This window comes from Columba livia, chromosome Z (assembly GCF_036013475.1).
Source record: "Columba livia isolate bColLiv1 breed racing homer chromosome Z, bColLiv1.pat.W.v2, whole genome shotgun sequence".
Classification (NCBI taxonomy): domain Eukaryota; kingdom Metazoa; phylum Chordata; class Aves; order Columbiformes; family Columbidae; genus Columba; species Columba livia.
Window position 1 is genome coordinate 18657617 of NC_088642.1, and position 20520 is coordinate 18678136.

At 37.4% G+C, this 20520-nt stretch overlaps 1 protein-coding gene across 4 annotated transcripts in view; it reads right to left on the minus strand.

Moving 5' to 3' along the window:
• Nucleotides 1-20520, minus strand: part of NLN (neurolysin) — a 41801-nt gene that overhangs the window by 11965 nt on the left and 9316 nt on the right. For all 4 annotated transcript variants that reach the window (XM_065047467.1, XM_065047470.1, XM_065047468.1 and 1 more), the window contains exons 2-7: nt 14636-14892; nt 12062-12210; nt 8107-8214; nt 6522-6624; nt 5593-5753; nt 4095-4230 (exon numbers count right to left, since the gene is read on the minus strand). In XM_065047467.1, coding sequence (XP_064903539.1) covers nt 4095-4230; nt 5593-5753; nt 6522-6624; nt 8107-8214; nt 12062-12210; nt 14636-14892 — 914 coding nt within the window. The remainder of the gene's footprint in view (nt 1-4094; nt 4231-5592; nt 5754-6521; nt 6625-8106; nt 8215-12061; nt 12211-14635; nt 14893-20520) is intronic.

The following is a 20520-nucleotide window of genomic DNA, read 5'->3' on the forward strand; positions in this document are numbered from 1 at the left end:
TTTTTTCCTTAAGAATTCAGGTTAATGTTTACTACTGATATCTGGAGTGTAAAATTTAGGAATTGCCACTCTTGTTTCTAGGTAGGCTGTGAGGCAGTATATGCATTTACATGACTAAATAATATTATGCTAAATTCAGGATGTTATACGACAGAATGCTTTTCTTCCTATCTGTAAGATCGGTTTATGAACATTGATTTAAAACATGAATAAGTATGAACAAAGCAGAGCAAATCCTACTGTCATGCTTGTAGATAAGGAGCTTGATGTAGGTGATGATAAGGTTGAGTGTATATGGTTAAAAAACAAGGGGAAGGCCAACAAGGCAGATATCCTGGTGGGAGTCTGTTACAGACCACCCAACAACAATGAAAAAGCAGATGAAATGTTCTGCAGGCAGCTGGGAGAAGTCTCTCTATTGCCAGCCCTTGTTCATGTAGAGAACCTGAACCTACCAGATGTCTGCTGGAAATACAACACAGCAGAGAGGAAACGGTCTAGGAGGCTCTGGAAGCATATGTAAGACAACTTTCTAACATAGCCGGTCAGCAAGCCAACCAGGGAAGGGGCCCCACTGGATCTGTTGTTTGTGAACACAGAAGGACTTGTGGGTAATGTGACAGTTGGAGGCAGCCTTGTGCATAGCGATCACAAAATGATCAAGTTTTCTATTCCTGAAGAAGTAAAGAGGGCAGTCAGCAGAACTGCTACCTTGGATTTCTGAAGGGCAGATTTAGACCTGTTTAGGAGAATGGTTGGCAGAGGCCCTTGGGAAGCAGTCCTGAAGGGCAAAGGAGTCCAGGAAGGCTGGTCTCTCTTCAAGAAGGTAACCTTAGAGGCACAGGAGCAGGCTGTCCCGGTATGCTGGAACACGAGCCGGCGGGGAAGAAGGCAGCCTGGCTGACTCGGGAGCTGTGGCTGGAACTCGAGAATAAAAGGACAATTTATAACCTTTGGAAGAGGGGTCAGGCTACTCAAGAGGAATAGAAGGATGCTGTGAAGTTATGCAGGGAGAAAATTAGAAAGGCCAGAGCTCAACTAGAAATTAACCTGGCTACTGATGTAAAAGGGAACAAAAACTGCTTCTATAAATATATCATCAACAAAGGGAGGGTTAAGGAAAATCTCTTCTCTGGCAGATGCAGGGGAAAATATAGTGACAGAAGATGAGGGAAAGGCTGAGGTGCTAAATGCCTTCTTTGTCTCAGTCTTTAATAGCAAGACCTGTTGTGCTCCAGGTACCCAGACCTTTGAGCCAGAAGACAGGGATGGGGAGAAGAATGAAGCCCCAGCAATGCACGTGGAAATGGTTTGCAATCTGCTACACCACTTAGACACACACAAGTCTACGGGGCCAGATGGGATCCATCCAAGGGTACTGAGGGTGCTGGCAGAGGTACTCACCAAGACACTTTCCATTATTTATCAGCAGTCCTCACTAACTGGGGAAGTTCTAGTTGACTAAAAGTTGGCAAATGTGCTGCTCATCTACAGGAAGGGCTAGAAAGAGGATCCAGGGAATTACATGCTTGTCAGTCTGACCTCAGTGCTGGGGAAGGTTATGGAGCAGATCATCCTGAGTGACACCACATGGCATGTGCAGGACAAACAGGTGATCAGGCCCAGTCAGCATGGATTTATGAAAGGCAGGTCCTGCTTGACCAACCTGATCTTGTTCCATGACAAAGTGACCCACTTAGTGGATGAAAGAAAGACTGTAGGTGTTGTCTCTCTGGACTTCAGTAAAGCCTTTGATATTGTTTCCCACAGCATTCCCCTGGAGAAGCTGGCAGCTCATGGCTTGGATGGGCATTTTCTTCACTGGGTAAAGAACTGGCTGGATGGCCAGGCCCAAAGAGTTGTGGTAAACAGAGACAAGTTCAGCTGGCAGCCCGTCAGGAGTGGCGTTCCCCAGGGCTTAGTATTGGGGCCAATTCTGTTTCATCTCTTTATCAATGATCTGGATGAGAGGATTGAGTGCATCCTCAGTAAGTTTGCAGATGACACCAGGTTGGGAGGAAGCATTGATCTGCTGGAGGGCAGGAAGGCCATACAGATGGATCTGGACTGGCTGGATCATTGAACTGAGGCCAGTTGTATGAGGTTCAACAAGGCCAAGTGTCATGTGCTGCACTTGGGCCACAACAACCCCAGGCAGCACTACAAGCTCGGGGAAGAGCGGCTGGAAAGCTGCTTGTCTGACAAGGATCCGGGGGTGCTGACTGACAGCTGGCTGAACATGAGCCAGCAGTGTGGCCAGGTGGCCAAGAAGGCCAACAGCAACGTGGCTTGTATCAGGAACAGTGTGGCCAGCAGGACTAGGGAAGTGATGGTGCAACTGTAGTCAGCACTGGTGAGGCCCCACCTTGAATATTGTGTTCAATCTTGGGCCCCTCTCTACAGGCAAAACATTCAGGTGCTGGAGCGAGTTCAGAGAAGGTCAATCAATCTGGTGAGGGGAACAAGTGTTATGAGAAGTGGCTGAAGGAACTGGGCCTGTTTAGTCTGGAGAAAAGAAGGCTGAGAGGAGACTTTATTGCTCCCTACAGCTACCTGAGATGAGGTTTGTAGCATGGAAGGTGTTGGTCTCTTCTCCCAAGTAACAAGTGATAGGACAAGAGAAAATGGCTTCAAGTGGCACCATAGGAGGTTTAGACTGGAGATTAGGAAAAATTTATTCACAGAAAGGGTGGTGAAGCACTGGAACAGGCTGCCCAGGGAAACACCACCATCCCTGGAGGTGTTAAGAAGAAGTGTAGATGAGGTTCTCAGGGACATGGTTGAGTGCTAGAGTTAGGTTATGGTTGGGCTCTGTGATCTTGAGGGTTTCTTCCAACCTAAATGATTTTATGACTCTATAGCAAAGGAAGTAAATTAAAGCTGACAATTAATTTGATGAATATTCTCTCTCTATGAGAATTACCATGAAACATTATATTTGTTAAAAGTATGTGGTATCCTTCTGTAGAAAGTTCAAGTCATGACAATAACTGATAAATTATGAGGTTTGTCATGTTTAGAAAAAAGGAAAACACACAGTATTATACAAATCCATTCAGAATTACAAAAATATAATGGTTTGAAAGGAGTCCAAACTACTTTAAGTACACTTAAAAATCAGGTAATTTAAAAATTTAATTACAAATCAAAATTAAGTGTAAGTTCATTGACAAATATATGGATAATTGTTCTTGCCAAATATGGAGCTAAGCTCACACCATAGAAGAAGTGTAACAGAATTACATTTGAACCTCTTTATTGATATATGAACACAAAAAACCCACTACCACCAGACCGTATTGCTGTACTAAATTATTTGGGGGGTTTACTTATATGTTATATCAATATACAATCCTAAGTGTTGTTAGGTGACATTAATAAAGGAACACATACTTTGCTGTGGAACTATGTAATTGCAGTAAGTAGAGGTTAACTCTACACACAAGAATGGGCCCACTGAGGTCAACAGAATAACTACTAATTGATAAACTACTCAGTTTAAAGTTTAAGATATCTCTGTTTTCAGATTGAATTCCATTAGATGGCTTTTGAATTCCAAATTAAATCTATCATTCCAGATTCAATTTTTTAATTCAGCTCATGGAAGTTGCATCATCATATACTGTAATCTTTCATTGTAGTTGTATCAGAAAAAGACACTAAGGCTACTGATACACAAAAACTGCAGTTAACCTCAGGTAATGAAAATCTTCAACAGTGATTTTATCTTGAACTAATAAAATTGCTTAGGCTGCACATATTATTCTTGTTCTAAATTAGGATAATTTTATTTTGGGGCAGAGAAAGGCATAACCACTTGTCTACGTTTGCTGTCAGAAAGCAGTTTTTTTCAAATTTTTATCTTGTGCTTCCCTGTTTTGGAGCAATTGCATTTGTACAGCTATGGGACAAATAAATAAATAAATAAATAAATAAATAAATAAATAAAGCAGAACAGAGGTAACACAGAGGCAACAGACAATTCTCTTCTATCTAAACACAATGCACGCTGTAAACCAATAATGTATTTAGATTTATCTTAGCTGAGGAGTCATGCTGACACACAAAAGTATTGTTTATAAATAAGAACAAACCTAAGAAGGCTGTTACATTATCTGTGCTCTTTGCAGTGTTTACCTCCAGGACAAAGTTGGCATGTGTATTATAACCAAGAAGCTCCGCTACTTTTGCCCTTAGTGGAAGCAACTGCTGAAGGATTTTTGTGTTCTCCTAAAAAAGAAAAGACTCAAATTTGTAAAGTGAAACCAGATACCACATGTTATTGTAACAACTATATGAATAACAGCTGTAATAGTAAGAAAGAGAAAACATTTAAAATTAAATGCTACGATATAGAGCAATATAAGTTTACCTAGATTCTTCTAATAGTTTTTGTCACAGCATGTAGTTGCAGTTAGCTAGTTTTCTAATCTAAGTCATCACTCTCCCTATTAAAATGTATCTGCTTTAATTAATCAAAAGATGTACCATTTCATTTTAGGATAATAACAAATCTCTGACAAAGGAAGTAAATTCTTTCCAACAGTCAACCATTTTAATGTGAAAGATAACAGGGAGATGGCTGACAGCACGCTTAATTGCTTGTTATTCAATGATTGATTGCAAAATTCCCCCTTTTTTGCTGCTCTGACAACAAAGAAAGAGATCTGAAGCACAAAACCCCCAGGCCCTGACCTAAATTTAAATTTGGTGGAGGATCCTTGAGAAGCTGAAAAGTTAACTGCATTTACCTCCAGTCCTGAAAAAGTGAGATTTCTCAGGGACGACGTTCAAAGTTTGTCCCATAGTTTTAACAGGAAATCCCTTTAACTCTGCTGACTTGCACAGTGTTCAGTTCTTGGTGCTGTTTAATCTTATATATTGTACTCTTCAGATTTCTCAGCACTTCAAGTACAAAAGCTCAACTCTGCCATTGTTCTCTAATGAATCCTTGGTACAGCTGCCTGAATGACACTTATTCTATCCCTTCTATCCTTTTCATTATTTTTTGTACCTGTCTAGGTGCCTGATCTCATCAGTATCAAACAACTTACTTGTGAAACTATTTCTTTTAATAAGGTGTGTTTCCACCTATTCTTCACATAATTAAATGAAACTTTCAGAAAAATCATGTGTTTTTAACATCTAATTAAAATTCTTATCAATATGTAATGCATTAATTTCACACTTAATCACCTGTATTTCATAATTAAAATGTGCACGTAAATAAACTCTCTCATTCTGAAGAATCCCAAAGTAATGCAGAAGCTACAATCAGGTATTCTTCTCTGGAAGAAAGGAGCCAATAAGCAGCTGAAGAACATTATAAGGAAATTTGACAAAGATCAAAATCCTACTTCTATTAACAGCACTGCTGAAACTCTAAGATATGTACACACACAAAGGCAGATCTTCAACTTTGAAGGTCTTTAGATATTAGAATAAACTGGAGCAAGGAACTGTTAAAGATCACACTGAGATGTTTTGACTTCATAGTATTTGGCAAGATACAGACCTCAAATCTAACACTTGAATGTCTACCTCCATTTTCCAACTGTCATTACCCTATAGAACAGTCAATATATGACATACCTCTTTGCATCTTGAGTTAAAGGCAAACTCCATTTTTCTCCTGGTTTCTGAAATGCAGCACTTCTTCATGACAGGATAATAGTGGGGATACTTTAAAGTAATTTTATATTTTTCTTCCTCAGTCTTCTCTAAGCTCTTAATAAAGTCATCAGGAAGGCCTTCTACAGAACACAATTTAATAAACAATTTTTACCAGAATTACCTACTCACCCTTCCTTCTTGGAAGATTGTTGCTTTGCTTTTTTTTCTTTTTTTTTGGCTGCAATCTTATTTGACATCAGAAATCCACAGAAATCTAACCCCTCTTTTTACAACTATTTGCTAAAACCTTTTCAAATCGCAATCAAGCACAGTAAAAATTGGAAACATTTGTGAGCAAAAGAGAAATATATGTAAGGCTACGAGATAAAAATATAAGATGAATATGAAAATAAAAAAACCCCTCTGGTGTTACTAAAGCACATTTTATCTGAAGGCACATGGCCTTCAGATAATGAATTCCCAAATTCTCTGTCACACAAAATCTCTAGATCAGTTTAAATGACTGGAGTAGCTAAAATATATTTTTGGACAGAATTTTTTTTCCTATAACTGCAATTAATATATCAATAATACACAGGGGGTTACCTGATGATAGAGAACTCAATAAAGGAGCAGAGAAGAATTATATGAAGAAAAAAAAAGTGTAGCAGATATGCTAACTTGATGCAAGGCAAACACTTCAGGGAGCACAAATTTATGAAGAAATCATAAACACCTGCAAAGGATAATTCTAAGATAACTTTAGAGAAGGATTAAAAAGGAAATAGAGAAGGCTGGAAAACAGTCAGAATTTCACTTGATCTAACCATTGTTCACGGGGCCAAAAGAAGATTACTTCAGTAAAAGTGGAAGGTTGAAGAAATTGAAAGAGCAAGCATACCACTCACCAAGTTCTTCCTTAGAAAATGTAAGAAAGGTGTTTTCCTCATTCAGGTTTTTGTTAAAGTCTATACACAGCTCACTCATTTTTTTCTTCATCATCTTTATTTCCTGTATTGGGTATAAACTGAACTTAGTGGAAAATTAAAAATCAAATTTGTCAATTACTATCCACCACATGAACAGTATTTCACTTTTTCCAGCTAGGCTCTCTACTAGCCAACAGCTCATGCTGGCATTGAGCAATTCACACACTGTAGTTAACACCATAAGCTAACTACATGTTACACAGGTAACACATATGTAACAAAGCAAACACATTATACTTTACACTCTCTCAACCCCCCTTTTCTTTCTTTTGGTCCTCAGCAATATTGTTGCCAATGAACCCACGGCCTCTGAACAGCATTATATGCTGACATACCATTATTTCCTTTTGATTTGAAAAGCCTAAATTACAAGTTTAAGTTCAAAAACATCCACTAAAATTAATGAGAATTGGGGAGTAAAAACAAATGCAACCTATTGAAAAATACTTCTTTGGAATTGTACAGGTATGACAAAAAGAAGAGAATACTTACACAAGACTATTCTGAAACCTTGTTTTAATATCCCAGTATTCACCATGTGAAACATTTTCTACTGTATCTCATAGCATGTCTCTACCCCTTACTGTCAAGTTCACACAAACACAGTAGTTGCCAGGAAAAGAATACACAACAAATACAAAATTTGGCAGAGAGTATCATTAGTCAAGTTTTAATTTAAATGTAATTCAGCTATTGTCTCCCTATAAAGTATTTCAAAATTCCTTTAGAGGCATCACTTGCCCTTAAGCAATGCAAATACACATGAAACTGTTACCCCTAACTGCAGGATGTGCATTAAGAATGACTATTTTCTACAAAGGGTAAAGTCTATTCAAGAGTCATAAATTAAGATTGTCACACAACATCAGTCAGAATTTAAAGATAATTATGTCAGCATCTGAGATGCTGACAATTTTACTTCATGATTTTTAGAAGAGTCGAGTGCTTTTATATGCTTGAGTAAATCTTCCCTTAATGGGCCCCAGATTTTCAGTGCAGCTTATGCTCCCTTTAAGCTACTGCAAGTTTTTTTAGTCAAAATGCTAAAATCTTGGACACATTTCACCATGTGTAAATAATTGAAATTAAAATAGGTGTGTCGTTGTAACAATCATACAAATTTGTGAAGCTTCAACTATAAAATAACATTTCTGAGAAGTCTTTCGGCTAGGAATCTATCTCACTTAGGCATCCTCTGTAATCAGATTACATAACAAAACTGCTCCAGACAGGCTTCTTTTACTCTGGAAGGCAAAGAGAGGTAATGTGTATCATACCACCTTTATCCACTGAGTACCACGAGTGTCTAACAGATTAACTTAAAAACCTTTAGGTGACTTAAGTTTAAAGGATGGGTCTGGAACTAAGAACAGTTAATTAACAGTAATTAAGCAGATCCGAAAGCAGAAAATTCAAATATATGCTTAGTACAGCTATGTAACCATAATTTCATCCTTTCAACCGTTTGTCGTCTTTGCTTTATAAACTAATAGTCCATATTTACATTCTGCACTTCTTTAGGAAGATGGAGTCCATTTCTTTTTCCAACTTGAACCGATTTCTCTAGATATCGCTTTGTTTCAGGCTTTACATTTTCAAGATTGCAGGATTGCTGAAATGACAGTATAGAATAATTAAATTTGCAATGTGGTGTCAGAAACATGCTGAGCATTAGAAGGGTCTGAACAGAGCTGTTCTTCAGAAAACCACTATAGTAAAAAAGGAATAGCCCAGACTTCAGTGTGAAGAACTTTCCAAAAGCAGTTACCTAATACAACAGTATTCTTATATTGATGTAGTATGGTTTTAAAGTAATTTTCTTTTACCAAGTATCTCAGCATACTTATGTGCTGTCATAATAACAAACCATTTTAGTTTACAGTACAGTGCAATTACACTTTTTATGTATAGATACCTTTCTTACACATCCTTGAAGAAAATCAGTGCTATAAGGTAACACTGTACCTCAAAATTTAGAGGAAATTAAAAAAAAAATAATTCAAATATGTCATCGAAAGTTATCAGATGGCATAAAATTTGAGCATAAACATCACCTCTTCAGAACAAATTAGCCAGTGGCAACAAATAAAATACTATTTCTATGTCTGGTTATGCTCTTATGACGATTCTTGAATGGTCATTTTGTAAAGCAATCAACATTAAGAGACAAGACACTGGTTGTAGCAGAACACGGATCAGTCCTGTGAGGGTCTTCTTTCAGACTACAGCATACATGTTTAATTCAGAAAACTGTCACTTTATTCTAAATTGAAAATAACGTTGTATGCATTCTAATTTTATCTTCCTTCATCTAAAAGCGAATATTTAAAAAGGTATTAACTTATAGTCCTTGTTAAAAGGGATATAATCTATTTTAGTTCACCTTCAAATATTAAGCTATTGGAATTAGCTCTGACTTGTCTTAACAACCCTCTCGTCAGCTTACCTACATACAACTAATTCTTGAACAGCACCTCAGAAAAGTAAGGATGTTGAAACATGCAAACTTTACCAAAATGTTACACAACAGTGTACAGCTGTCAACTAATGACCTGCCAGTGCAAATTACCTGTCTAACACAAAAGAGACAGGAAGCTAGTTAAATTAGAAGAGAAAACAACTAATAAAAACTCTGAAATAGAGATTTTTCCCGACTGTAATTTAAAAATTATTCACATAAAAACACAAACAATGTCTACTCCCACCAGGGCAAGTGCCCTGCATCTATGATTAAAAAAGAAAATCATGAGATTGGATTTTAGAACCCTTAAATATCTTAGAATGGTTTAGCTTTGCTTTTCTTCTGCAAAAAGCCACAAGTCCCAGCAGCATTATGCTACAGCAGGACTGCTAAGCATAATTGTCCCCAGAACTCTTATGCAATATCCCAATAGTCTACACGCAAGAATTTTTAATATCAGTGAAAAAAATTACAGCAATCACTTTGTGATAAAGTAACTTTTCTAAAGCAACAGGTAGATTTAACATAGGTTACCAATACTGTCATATGATGAATGAGGAATATTTTTTCTTTCAAATATTATTTGTTTACAAGTAATTTTTAAAACAATCTATACACTCATGACTACTCTAACTACCATAGGTCACCAGACACCTAGAGTCAATGGTTATTGAGCCATGTGATTATATGGTGTACCCTTCACCACAGGCATGATCTTTTTGCAGCACTCAGCTGTTAACCCTTCCTCCCCCCAACCCCCCCCCCCCTTTTTTTTTTTAATAAAAGGATGTAAGGGGCAGAAATCTCCTTTTGTGAGGAAATCAAGTGAAGAAAATTAGGTTCTCTGTACTTTCCAAGTGAAAACCTCACATCTCCATCCCCATCTGTGATAAAAGCATAAGGCAATTCACACAGAATATCTCCCAAAGATAAAAAGAATCCTATTACTCCACTTCCTGCAACACTTGGGCTTCCTGCTCTGCTTCTGGCAAAGAATAATCTCTGAAATTCTGCAGTTTCATTAAGACTTTATGCTAACAAACACTACATCTAGAATTGTTAATGCTGTGATATTGAGTACAAAAATATTTGTAACAATCAGAATTTTCACATAATGTTTTTCCACTGGTCAACCCACAAAACGTGTTTTTTTTTTTTTTCTGACTTAAGACTAGTGTGACAGAAAAAGCATGACTTCAAAATGACAGAGGTGAAAATGCAGATACTGTAACTACATTAACATTTATATTGTGCTAACTGTGCTGCAAGTCTCAAAAATAGAAAGGCTGAGAAAAAGAATGGAGTACTCTAATCTCTATAAAAAGATACTGCTTTTATTACAGCAGTAGTTAAGGACAGAGGATTGTGAAAAGTTGCTGAGTTATTTAGGCATTGTTATACTGAGTCACTGAGTTATTTAGGCATTGTGAGGATCTCCCAGCATCTCCACTGGCATATGGAACTGTCACACCCTTGAAGATCTCCTGGGCCCAAACCCAGCAAAGATTTTAAGCAGAAGAAGGTAATTCACAAACACTCATTTTTAAGCAGTGAATACTGCCTTGTTCCATAGCTAGATTTTTTTCTTTTCCCAGATAAATTAGTGTTCTTCATCCAGCACTTGATGACTATACATCCCTCCATACACTTCAAATAAATCAATGTTAAATAGCTTCTAGTTTTAATATTAGACTTCATGAAGTTTATTTGCATTACAGACATGCTTAAGATAAGGACGACACACATTCAGAAAGACCTGTTACGTCTTCAAAGATAAGCAAGCGTATAAACCCCCACTGGCACAGAAATCAAGGGTGCTCTGTGGTCATCTCTGAACCTCGGTTTGGTCAGGACATTGTCCTGTGCTTCTTGGATGAACAATTTCAACAACATTAGTGCTAATTTAGAATATACTACACACATAAAATTTTTGAACCTCCCAGGAATTTTAGTCATAGTTGATGATATTATATACCATTTCATACTTGTTTCGGACAATGATGGTACCTTATTCCATGAAGAAATCTTCAGGCAGAATAAGAAGCAAAATCTACTTAAGAGTATCCTGAACAAAAACTGCAGCAGCTGTTTACATCAGGCTGAGTTTCCTGAGGGCAGGTGGGTGGAGAAGATTAGCAACATTCTTAAGCATGCCCCTGCTAGCCAGCATGTGCAGATGTTAGGAGTATTAAAATCTAAAATGATGGTTTCACTACCAAATTCACCTTTATTCCAAATTTCAGACCTGAAAGCAAAACTTTCCTAAAGAAAAGGATCTGGAGCGCATTCAATGACATACATTTATGCAGCAATTTTTTTCCCCTAATGCGTCAGTGAAAGAAAGAGACTAGATTATTTTCAGTTTAGTTTGGTTTTGTTTTTAAATTAAATACAAGAACCTCACCCATTTTCCATCATCAACACTAAACAGTTGTTAACTTAGAAAAGTTTGGTCCTCATTAAAGTGAGGAAAAACATTCAGGAGTCATTGAGATCAAGCACATTTACCCATCTTTCAGTGAACTGACTGTATTATAAATACCATGGGAATGTGAGGGCCCTCACTCTCCTCACCACATTTTAATTCAGCCCTTGTGCAGGACCAAGAAACTGAATTAATATACCTAAGCTATTAAATCCTCAGTGAGGCCATGAAAAACTTGATTTAATCAAAATGTTTTACTGGCTCATTTAAACTGACAGCATGATTAGACAACAGCCAAAGCCATTGCAATGGAGAGAGAAGGATATACACATCTAGACACAAGAGGAAAAGAGCAGAAACACCAAGTTACATAGGTTTAAGTTTCTGTGGAACCACAGACTTTTTGTATAGTTGTGTCCCACTGGAAAGATTAGACTGGTACAGACACAGGGAAACACACACAGTGATGGGGATCTTGAAAAGTTCTGCAGATGCTAACTTTAGAAAAAAGTTTTTCACTGCTAGAATTTTATTTACATTTCCACAAGTTATGCAGATATCATTGTGGTTTACCTGCAGATAGACAATCTTCTGAAACACATCTTCTCTCATGCTCATCTCCACATCAAAATTAGAAAGCTTTTTGTCAGCTTCTGTACTTGCTAAGCGTACCTCTTTGTCAGGTGAGACATGCTGGGGAAAATCCAACATGCTTCTTTCCACTGTTTAAATAAAAGACAATGAACACTTACACAGAAGACTACAAATGCTTTAAGGGTAAGGACCTTCCCCCCTTCTGATATTTATAGAAGACATAAGAAACAAGTACCCAAAGCAATCTGACACTTCAGATCAGGCTTGAAGCAAATAAAGTGACTGAAGATAATGTAAAACTGAATAAGCAAAAGGACGAAACTGCACACCATTTTAACAAACATATTACAGGAACTATTACCCAAACCTAATTATCTCACCTTCTTACTTCTACAAAGACAACTGAAAGATGTATGAATATGATACATGGTTTTCGAAAGATGAAGCAACTATAAGTGAAGTCTGACATTGTCTCATAGCTGACACATGTGCTCCCATGATAGCATTTGAGGTAAAAAGCTCTGAATCTTTCAAACAGGCCCATCTGTCCTGAAGTTATTTTTACATTGTTATGTAAACAACGTATCCCCATCTTCTCTTCTGTTTTTAAGAAGAAACAGGAAAGCAAACACAGAAGATGCTAGAGATGCTAGCTGATTAACACTACTTTTTTAGAATACACTATTGAGATTAAGTAAGTCCTTGCTTATTAAAGAAATATTGCATCTTATAACAACATTGAATAGAAGTGTTAAAATAGAAATGAATTAACTTAATTCAAAACCAATTACAATTTCATGCCCTTCCCTCCCCAAAAGCACATTTTAGAGTAACAACATTTTAGGATGATTTAAAGCTCTGTAATTTTACACAATCTGAAGTTGTTTTATCAAACCATGAGATACTCTCAGCCCTTCTTTGGAATATAAACAGGGGCATACGGTTTTTTTTGAAGCCCACGGGAAATTTACCCACCCTACACCTCCTGTCCTCATGCCAAGATGTTTCAAAATCCTGAAGTGAGTTTTAACAGCTTCTAAGCGAAATGTAGGGTCTGTTGCCATCCATGACTTTTCAGATACTAAGTTCCAGGTATTGAGGTAGGTCTTTCAAGTATACATGAAAGGGACACACAGGACTTAAAAAATCTAAGGTTCTAATGGAAGTCTTGCTGTCATAATACATCCATATGTCACAGACTCATTCACAGGTAAGTGATGCTAATCTCACATACAGCTTCGAAGATAAGCATTAAAAAGCTTAAACACAACCCACAACTGCAATAGCACGTAGAGAATAAAAAGTACATTTTGTAAGACACAAGTCTTAGTGGCTATTGCTGAGAAGCTGATGGCCACTATTTTCTGAATCAAACATAAATTTTACTTTTAATTTAATTTAAAGCAGAGAGTTTTATACATTGGTCAAAAGGCTTACAATAATTATATCAAATACATCAGTGCAATTAAAACCAAATCTGACAGGAAGCTGTTTGGATGAAGATTACTCAGTCTTTCTGTTAGCATCAATTCCAGTCAATTCACTGTGTGTACCTAAACTGTAATTCTAAGTAATGTAAAAGCCAGACTAATATTACAGGACAATAATTTGAGCTGCAGGCTTCTCTTTTCCCCAAGGTGAAGATTCTGCTCCAAGCCAAGGTGGCTGTTTTCAGCACCTCTGTTGCTACTGCAGATTTTTTAGAGCATTTAAGAGAACTTAATATTCTATTATACTGACTACTTTTTGAGAGTCATGCAACCACCATGTGATAGGTTTTTCAAAATAAAGCCTCCCAAGATACATTTTAATTTTTCCCATCTCCTCTGACTGACAATTATTAACAAATTAACTGAATGACCTGTGTTTGACCATTAAACTCCATCCGTGTATTGGCATGTCTTGGTAATTCATTCAGAACAATCTAGATCTGGCTGCATGACCAACAGCTCTCACTGGATTCTCCAAGGTCTTGCAGGCCATAACATAAAAGCAAGCAAGTAAAGCAGGATTTTTTAGACAAAGCATTCAAAAATTCCCCACACTCTCAACCATCACATTTTCTCCACTGGGAGCTTATCAGCCTTTCCATTACTGCATTTGACTTGCTTGTCTTAGATTCTGTGGTATCTGAAAAAAAAAATGCACTGCCTATCAGGTCTGAAGGTGCTGTGCTTACCACAGATGCTGTAGTCTACACTGTTGCACATTGTCCCCTAGTGGTTGTACAAAGTTGGAAAAGAAAATGTTAACTGGGTGGAGCTCCATGCACAGAAAGAAAACCTGTGACCAGTGCAGTTCTCCAGATGTGTCAAAGAGATCAACAGCATGGTTTTGCTAATCCTTATTTTTGACTCTAGAATAAAGCAGCAGAACTTTGTAGCTGATCACGAGACATATTGCTGAGAGGTCCTGAAAGATGTTCATGACCAGAGGACCCTTGAGAGGCCTCTACATGTTTTACACAAGCAACAATTATTTTTTCTCACCATTTGTTTCCTTATGTGCAGATGCAATGCCCTGTGGAAAGAGTCACAGAAAAAATACACTAACCTGCATATTCGACTTCTATATCTGCCAAGGCCCGTACAGTATTTTCATGTGTTACTTCTCCAGTATCAAGCATCCCAACAGTGTCATATACATGCTTTGTTTTCCTGATTAGTTCTTCTGTTCTTGTTCTAATTTGCTCTGGTGATAGGTCCCATCTCAAAAGGTTTCGGCCTGATGCTAAGTATGAAGAAGCCTTGAGCTGGCTAGTAATTTCTGCTCCTAATGTCATTCTCAACACAAGCCGTGGCCCAAGGGACCTGGAAGTATAAAAATGATTTTTACATAGCAAAATTCTACTTCAAAAGGTAGTTTGTAGTAAACATCAAAAAAAGGCAAGAGACCTTTAATAATTACAAAACATTTTTTGAAGCAAGAGCAAAGTACTTTTTAGAGCCATAGATTGTCCAGAAGGAGTATACACTGCCACTACCCTTATCAACTTTGTCTAATTTTAAATAAATTAGAAGTCTGTCTTCTACATTTTCCATCTAAATAATGACTAAGTTGAGAACAGGCTATAATCTTTGGTATTGATAAAACCAGATAGATCAAGTTACTATTCAGTCCTCTAAGAAAACAAGAATTACAGTTAATAAAACTCTACAAAAACAGGCAGCATTTACATTTTATAAAAACCCAAATGGTGATTTGTAGATTATGAATAACAAGAACTGCAAAGATGCACAAAACAAGACATTTTAAAAGGTCATTTGGTCATGTTCATTACAACAAACAATTTTATCTTTATGTGAGATGTGTGCCACAGAACCATCCACGGGAGGAAAACTTTTAGTTGTTACTCACTTGCAAATATATTCCTTTAATTGTTATGGATATTAAATAGGCGGTTTCACTCTATTGCCAGAAGAGGCACATAAGTTCACTGTAATTTACGTACTACTAATCCTGATTATATAAAACAGCCATATTTCAGCTTTAGCTAGCAGAAAAGTAAAGCTTGCTAGGGTGTTCAGCATCAGAGAATCAGAGGAGCATCATGGGAGGATCTATGGCTGGCAGAGACTTACTATGTGGCTCCTTATTTCAGTTGCATAACTTAAAACAGCAACAAAAAATTTGTGATTATTACCATGTAAATTTTTTAATGATAACTAAAGAAATACAAGAACACACACAGAGACCTTGCTACTAAAGGGGATGTTTACTCAACACTAGTTTACATTTGTCCTGGTTTTGTTAAAAACAAGACCAGTTTCTCTTTTAGTGAATTTTTCCTTTCAGCTAAGTTCTTCTAAGTAGCTGCACTTTTCTGAAGTTGGATACATGTTTTGGTAGACATAGCAATGAAATGCAAGGTCACTGATAAGAATACACGTGCCGTGAGAGGGGCAAAGAGGAGCGAACTGAACAGGTGACTAAAACTGACCAACTAAGTATTCCATCCGATCCACGTGATACTCCATAGAAAATTGGGAGATCACGAGGGTCTCGTTCTTCCTCGACTATGGTGGCCATCTGGGAAGGACCCTGCCTGCCGTCCCTGTGACCTGAGGCCTACTGACAGACCCTGCATCCTTGAATCCAGTTGTGGTCTGCTGCAGAGTCCAACCGAGGACTTCCATGTGTCTGCTGTGCAGCTCCTGGAGCAGTGCTGAGCTTTGCCAGGGAATTAAAAGATTGGTTTTGTATATTTTGTATTATTCTCTCTTTTTTTATTAGTAGCATCAGTAAAACATTTTTAACTTTTTCCAACTTGCAAGTCCTCTCTCTTTGCCTCTCTTTGCCCACCTATTGCCTTTCCTTAGTGGGGAGGTGAAGGCTAGGGGTGGGGGGCAGGGGAGAGTGTTAACAAAGCATCTGCCACGGTTTATTGTCACCCTGCAATTAAGCAGTGACAACATTATATAACTTTTCCTCTTAATGCTAGCCATTGTACCTGTATTAATTTTACTGCAAAACCAGTTTGGTATGCGTGTAAGTGCTCAGATAGGTTTTCGCAAACAATGCAGGGAGCACGCATAAAAGGATAGGCAATTTTAGCCTGAAGGAAATCAAAGCAGAAGAGTGAAATGCCAGGAAACTGAAAAGAGCTGCATGCAGGGCTCCTGCTCAAAGGCAAGACTTTCTATTAAGAGACTAACTTCACTCATCTATGAGAGGAATTCTCTAGAAATAGCATAACCAAAATTACTTTTATGCAAGGGAAAAAAAAAAAAAAAAAGACAACACTTCTCTCTACAGTTTATGTTGACTTTTCTTTTCTTGTTATCACAGTTTCTTCAAATCCTCCCACACCAATGTAGCCAAGATGTTTGCTTTTCCCTTCTAGTGGCACACAGAAACATCCATGTCCAGTTTACTGATGACATAACTCTGAAAATAAAGCCTGAATAAATAATATTCCTTCTACCTCTCTTCTGTCTCTCTGATATCAACTTAGTTCTGACTTAGTAGCTTCTCCACTGGACTATTAAAATTTTGAATTACATTTAGAAGTTTATGATAAATGAAGCTGCTTTCATGAAAGTAAAACCTTAAGTATTAGCATTCTCAGAATCCATTAGTTTCCATTCCCCAAAACCACTGAATTCTACCTTGAGTCTACAATCCATTAAATAGTACTTCATTATAACATGAACAGCTTCCCACTAGACTGACCTATGTCCAGTTTTTTACACATTATTAGTGCATCTGTGGTTCAACCTCATGGGAGCTGAAGGGGAATCTACTTGAAAAGTAGGTTCAAGGTTCTGAACTCTACCCATTCCCCTCCGCTCCTTCTGCCTCCCCTGGAGAATATCAGAAAGAACAGGAAATATGCCAAATTAAGGTCAAAATAAAAGTAAAATAGAATCAAAGGAAAGCAACAGCCTGAACAACATAAAAGCTGACAACTATGCTGAAGTGCAGGATGTGAAGAAAATATTATTTTTAAAGGGAACATTCAGCTTTCTGTCATTAATTTTTTTTACCTAGACACGCAGAAAACACGGACCCATCACTGACCAACTACATATTGTTAGAAAAAAACCCACTAAAATAGTCACAGCACCAAGAGATTACACTAATTATTAAACTTGTTAGACAGGCCGAAATTAAAGTTGGCTTTACTTCACAAACTTGAATGCAGGGTCCCTGACTACTGCAGAATGCTACTTTTAAATACCAAAAAAAGACACCACCTGATTTTCTTGGTACATTGGCAAGTTGCACTGAAGAATATCCACACAAATTTGACAGCTGCATACGTGATTGCAATAAACACCAGCAGGTAGTTGTCTGCTAGAGACACAAAACCACAGAACTGCCTAGTTTTTAAATGCTCATAAACTTGACTCCTGCTGCTGATACAAGGAAGCAGTAATTTATGTAGATTAACACAAGCAGTACAAACTGAGAAAACCTGTGTTTCTAAGTGACCAAATGAAGGTAGGCCTTCAAAAACTGTAACATAACATTTCACATTACAAAAATGACTACACGCAACTCTTCAAATAACCATTTAGAGCTACCAGTCAATCAGATTGTACTTAGGGACAATGTAACTGACAGATTAATAAAAAATAACGTGCAAGTAAAAATATACACATAGGTGAAATCTTGGCCATTTCTTTCATGGCTTGGTAATTCATATTCTTTGTCTACATAAAAATATAAATAAATTCCCCAAACTCCATGTATCATGCCACAATAAAAATGATAATTTACTAACTTTATCTTAGTTGTTTAAGAAACAAAGAAACTATGCTAAAATTAAGGATAAAATAGACTTCAAAGAAACAAGAAAGAGGATTATAGTTGAAATAGTGTGACTGTTTCAAAAATGCTCTGTATCTACACTTGCTATGTTATTAGAGAGAAAACACTACAGTAATTTGTATCACTGAGGGAAACTCACTTGCCATGTTATTATGAGAGAAAACACTACAGTAATTTGTATCACTGAGGGAAACTTTAACTTCCCAGATATAAACAGGAAAATACATTAAATTAATAATGGTAGGAACCAGACACAACAGCAAACAGCTTTCGTCAAATAGCAACTGAACCAACAAGATGCAGTTATTATTTTAGGTTTACTTTTGGTAAATAGCAGCAACGTTATAGAAGAACCATCTACTGCCTGGACTGAGCAATCAGAAGCTGATTCAGTTTAAATTAGACAGAAGGATAAACTATGCAGGTCTGTAAACAGTGTTAAGTGCATACTGCAATCATTCCATGTGGCCATGAGTAGGCTGTTGCTAGTGCCTGAACTGACTGGTTCAAACTGCTTCAAGCAATACACTCAATTTTCTGTGGTGCTGTGTAAAATGGTAAATGTATCTAAACAAGCCTTGGTTAAGGATAAGGTTTACATCCAGCAGCAGTATTGCCTTAAGATATTCTTCTTCTTTTCTTTTCCTCCCCCTTTGATGCTCATTTCTGGCCTTGTATACCATTCCATCAATAACATAGGGTCATACTTTGGAAAGAGTCAGGGCAGCATACAGGTAGAAAATGAAGTGGACTAAAAAAATGTAAGGGGGACAGGTTTTGGTTTGTTTTCTTTTTAAGCTTATGAGTTCCATCACGTGCTTGATGTGTATCTTCAAAACAGTTGTACTGGTGAAATGAAGTATCAAAAGTGTCAATAGCCACCTAAGCCTGCACTACTGTCAGAAACAGATATGAAACACATGGATTTAGTCTAGCAAAAAAGTCTCAATATAATTGCTGTCAATAAGCATACAATTTAAATGACTCAAAGTGAAAAGAGCTATTGATGCTAAGACACAATAATAACATAAGAATGAAGTTGAATAAAATACTTGTAAGCTAGGTAAGTTTGTAACCATAAGGGCAGTCAGATTCCAAAACAGCTGCCCAGTGAGCACCAGGAAGTGCATTGTTACTATGAATATCTAACTGGCCTCCATTGGCAACCTGCACTGGCCTGTTTCTTGGGTAAGGCCTATGGCATCTAATAATAGCAGTGGAATGACATACAGGGCAGATAGAAATATATTATGTATTTGTGCACTGCTTCATCTATTTATGAGAAGTTCAGGAGAAAAGGCACAGAAAGCTTGGTTTGGACTTTCAGCTACAAAAGAGTATTATAGAAGCAGCTGTTTTCACAAATTATGTCTGTCAGTCCTAGAAGCAGTAAGAGTGGTAATTTCTACCAAAAGCAGTGTAAGCTGAATAACAACTTAAAAGCTTAGTAGCTACTTCTAAAAGTGGATTTTTAAGAAGAAAACAAAGCTTCTAAGTTACAGACTGCAATCATTACTATTTTTGCTGGAATGCCAGGTAATTTACTGTACCATCAAATCTACAATTTGATTACTTGCTGCTTCTGGAAAATATAAATTTGATTTTAGAAAGGAGAAAGACCTTTACAATACTCTAATACAGCAATACCGTGGCCAATGTAACTACTGCAGAAACAAAGCAATTAAATTTAGAGACTGATTTTGAGCTTGTGCAGTAAGTATTTTAAACATATTAAACACTTCACAGAATCACAGAATGTCATGGATTGGAAGGGACCTCGAAAGATCATCTAGTCCAGTCCCCCTGCTGGAGCAGGAACACCTAGATGAGGTTAGATACGAATGTGTCCAGGCGGGTTATGAATGTCTCCAGAGAAGGAGACTCCACAGCCCCCCTGGGCAGCCTGTTCCAGTGTCTGTCACCCTCACTGTGAAGAAGTTTCTTCTCAAATTTAAGTGGAACCTCTTGTGTTCCAGTTTATACCCATTGCCACTTGTCCTATCACTGGTTGTCACTGAGAAGAGCCTGACTACATCCTCTTGACGCTCACCCTTTATGTATTTATAAACATTAATGAGGTCACCCCTCAGTCTCCTCCAAGCTAAAGAGACCCAGCTCCCTCAGCCTTTCTTCATATGGGAGATGCTCAACTCCCTTCATCATCT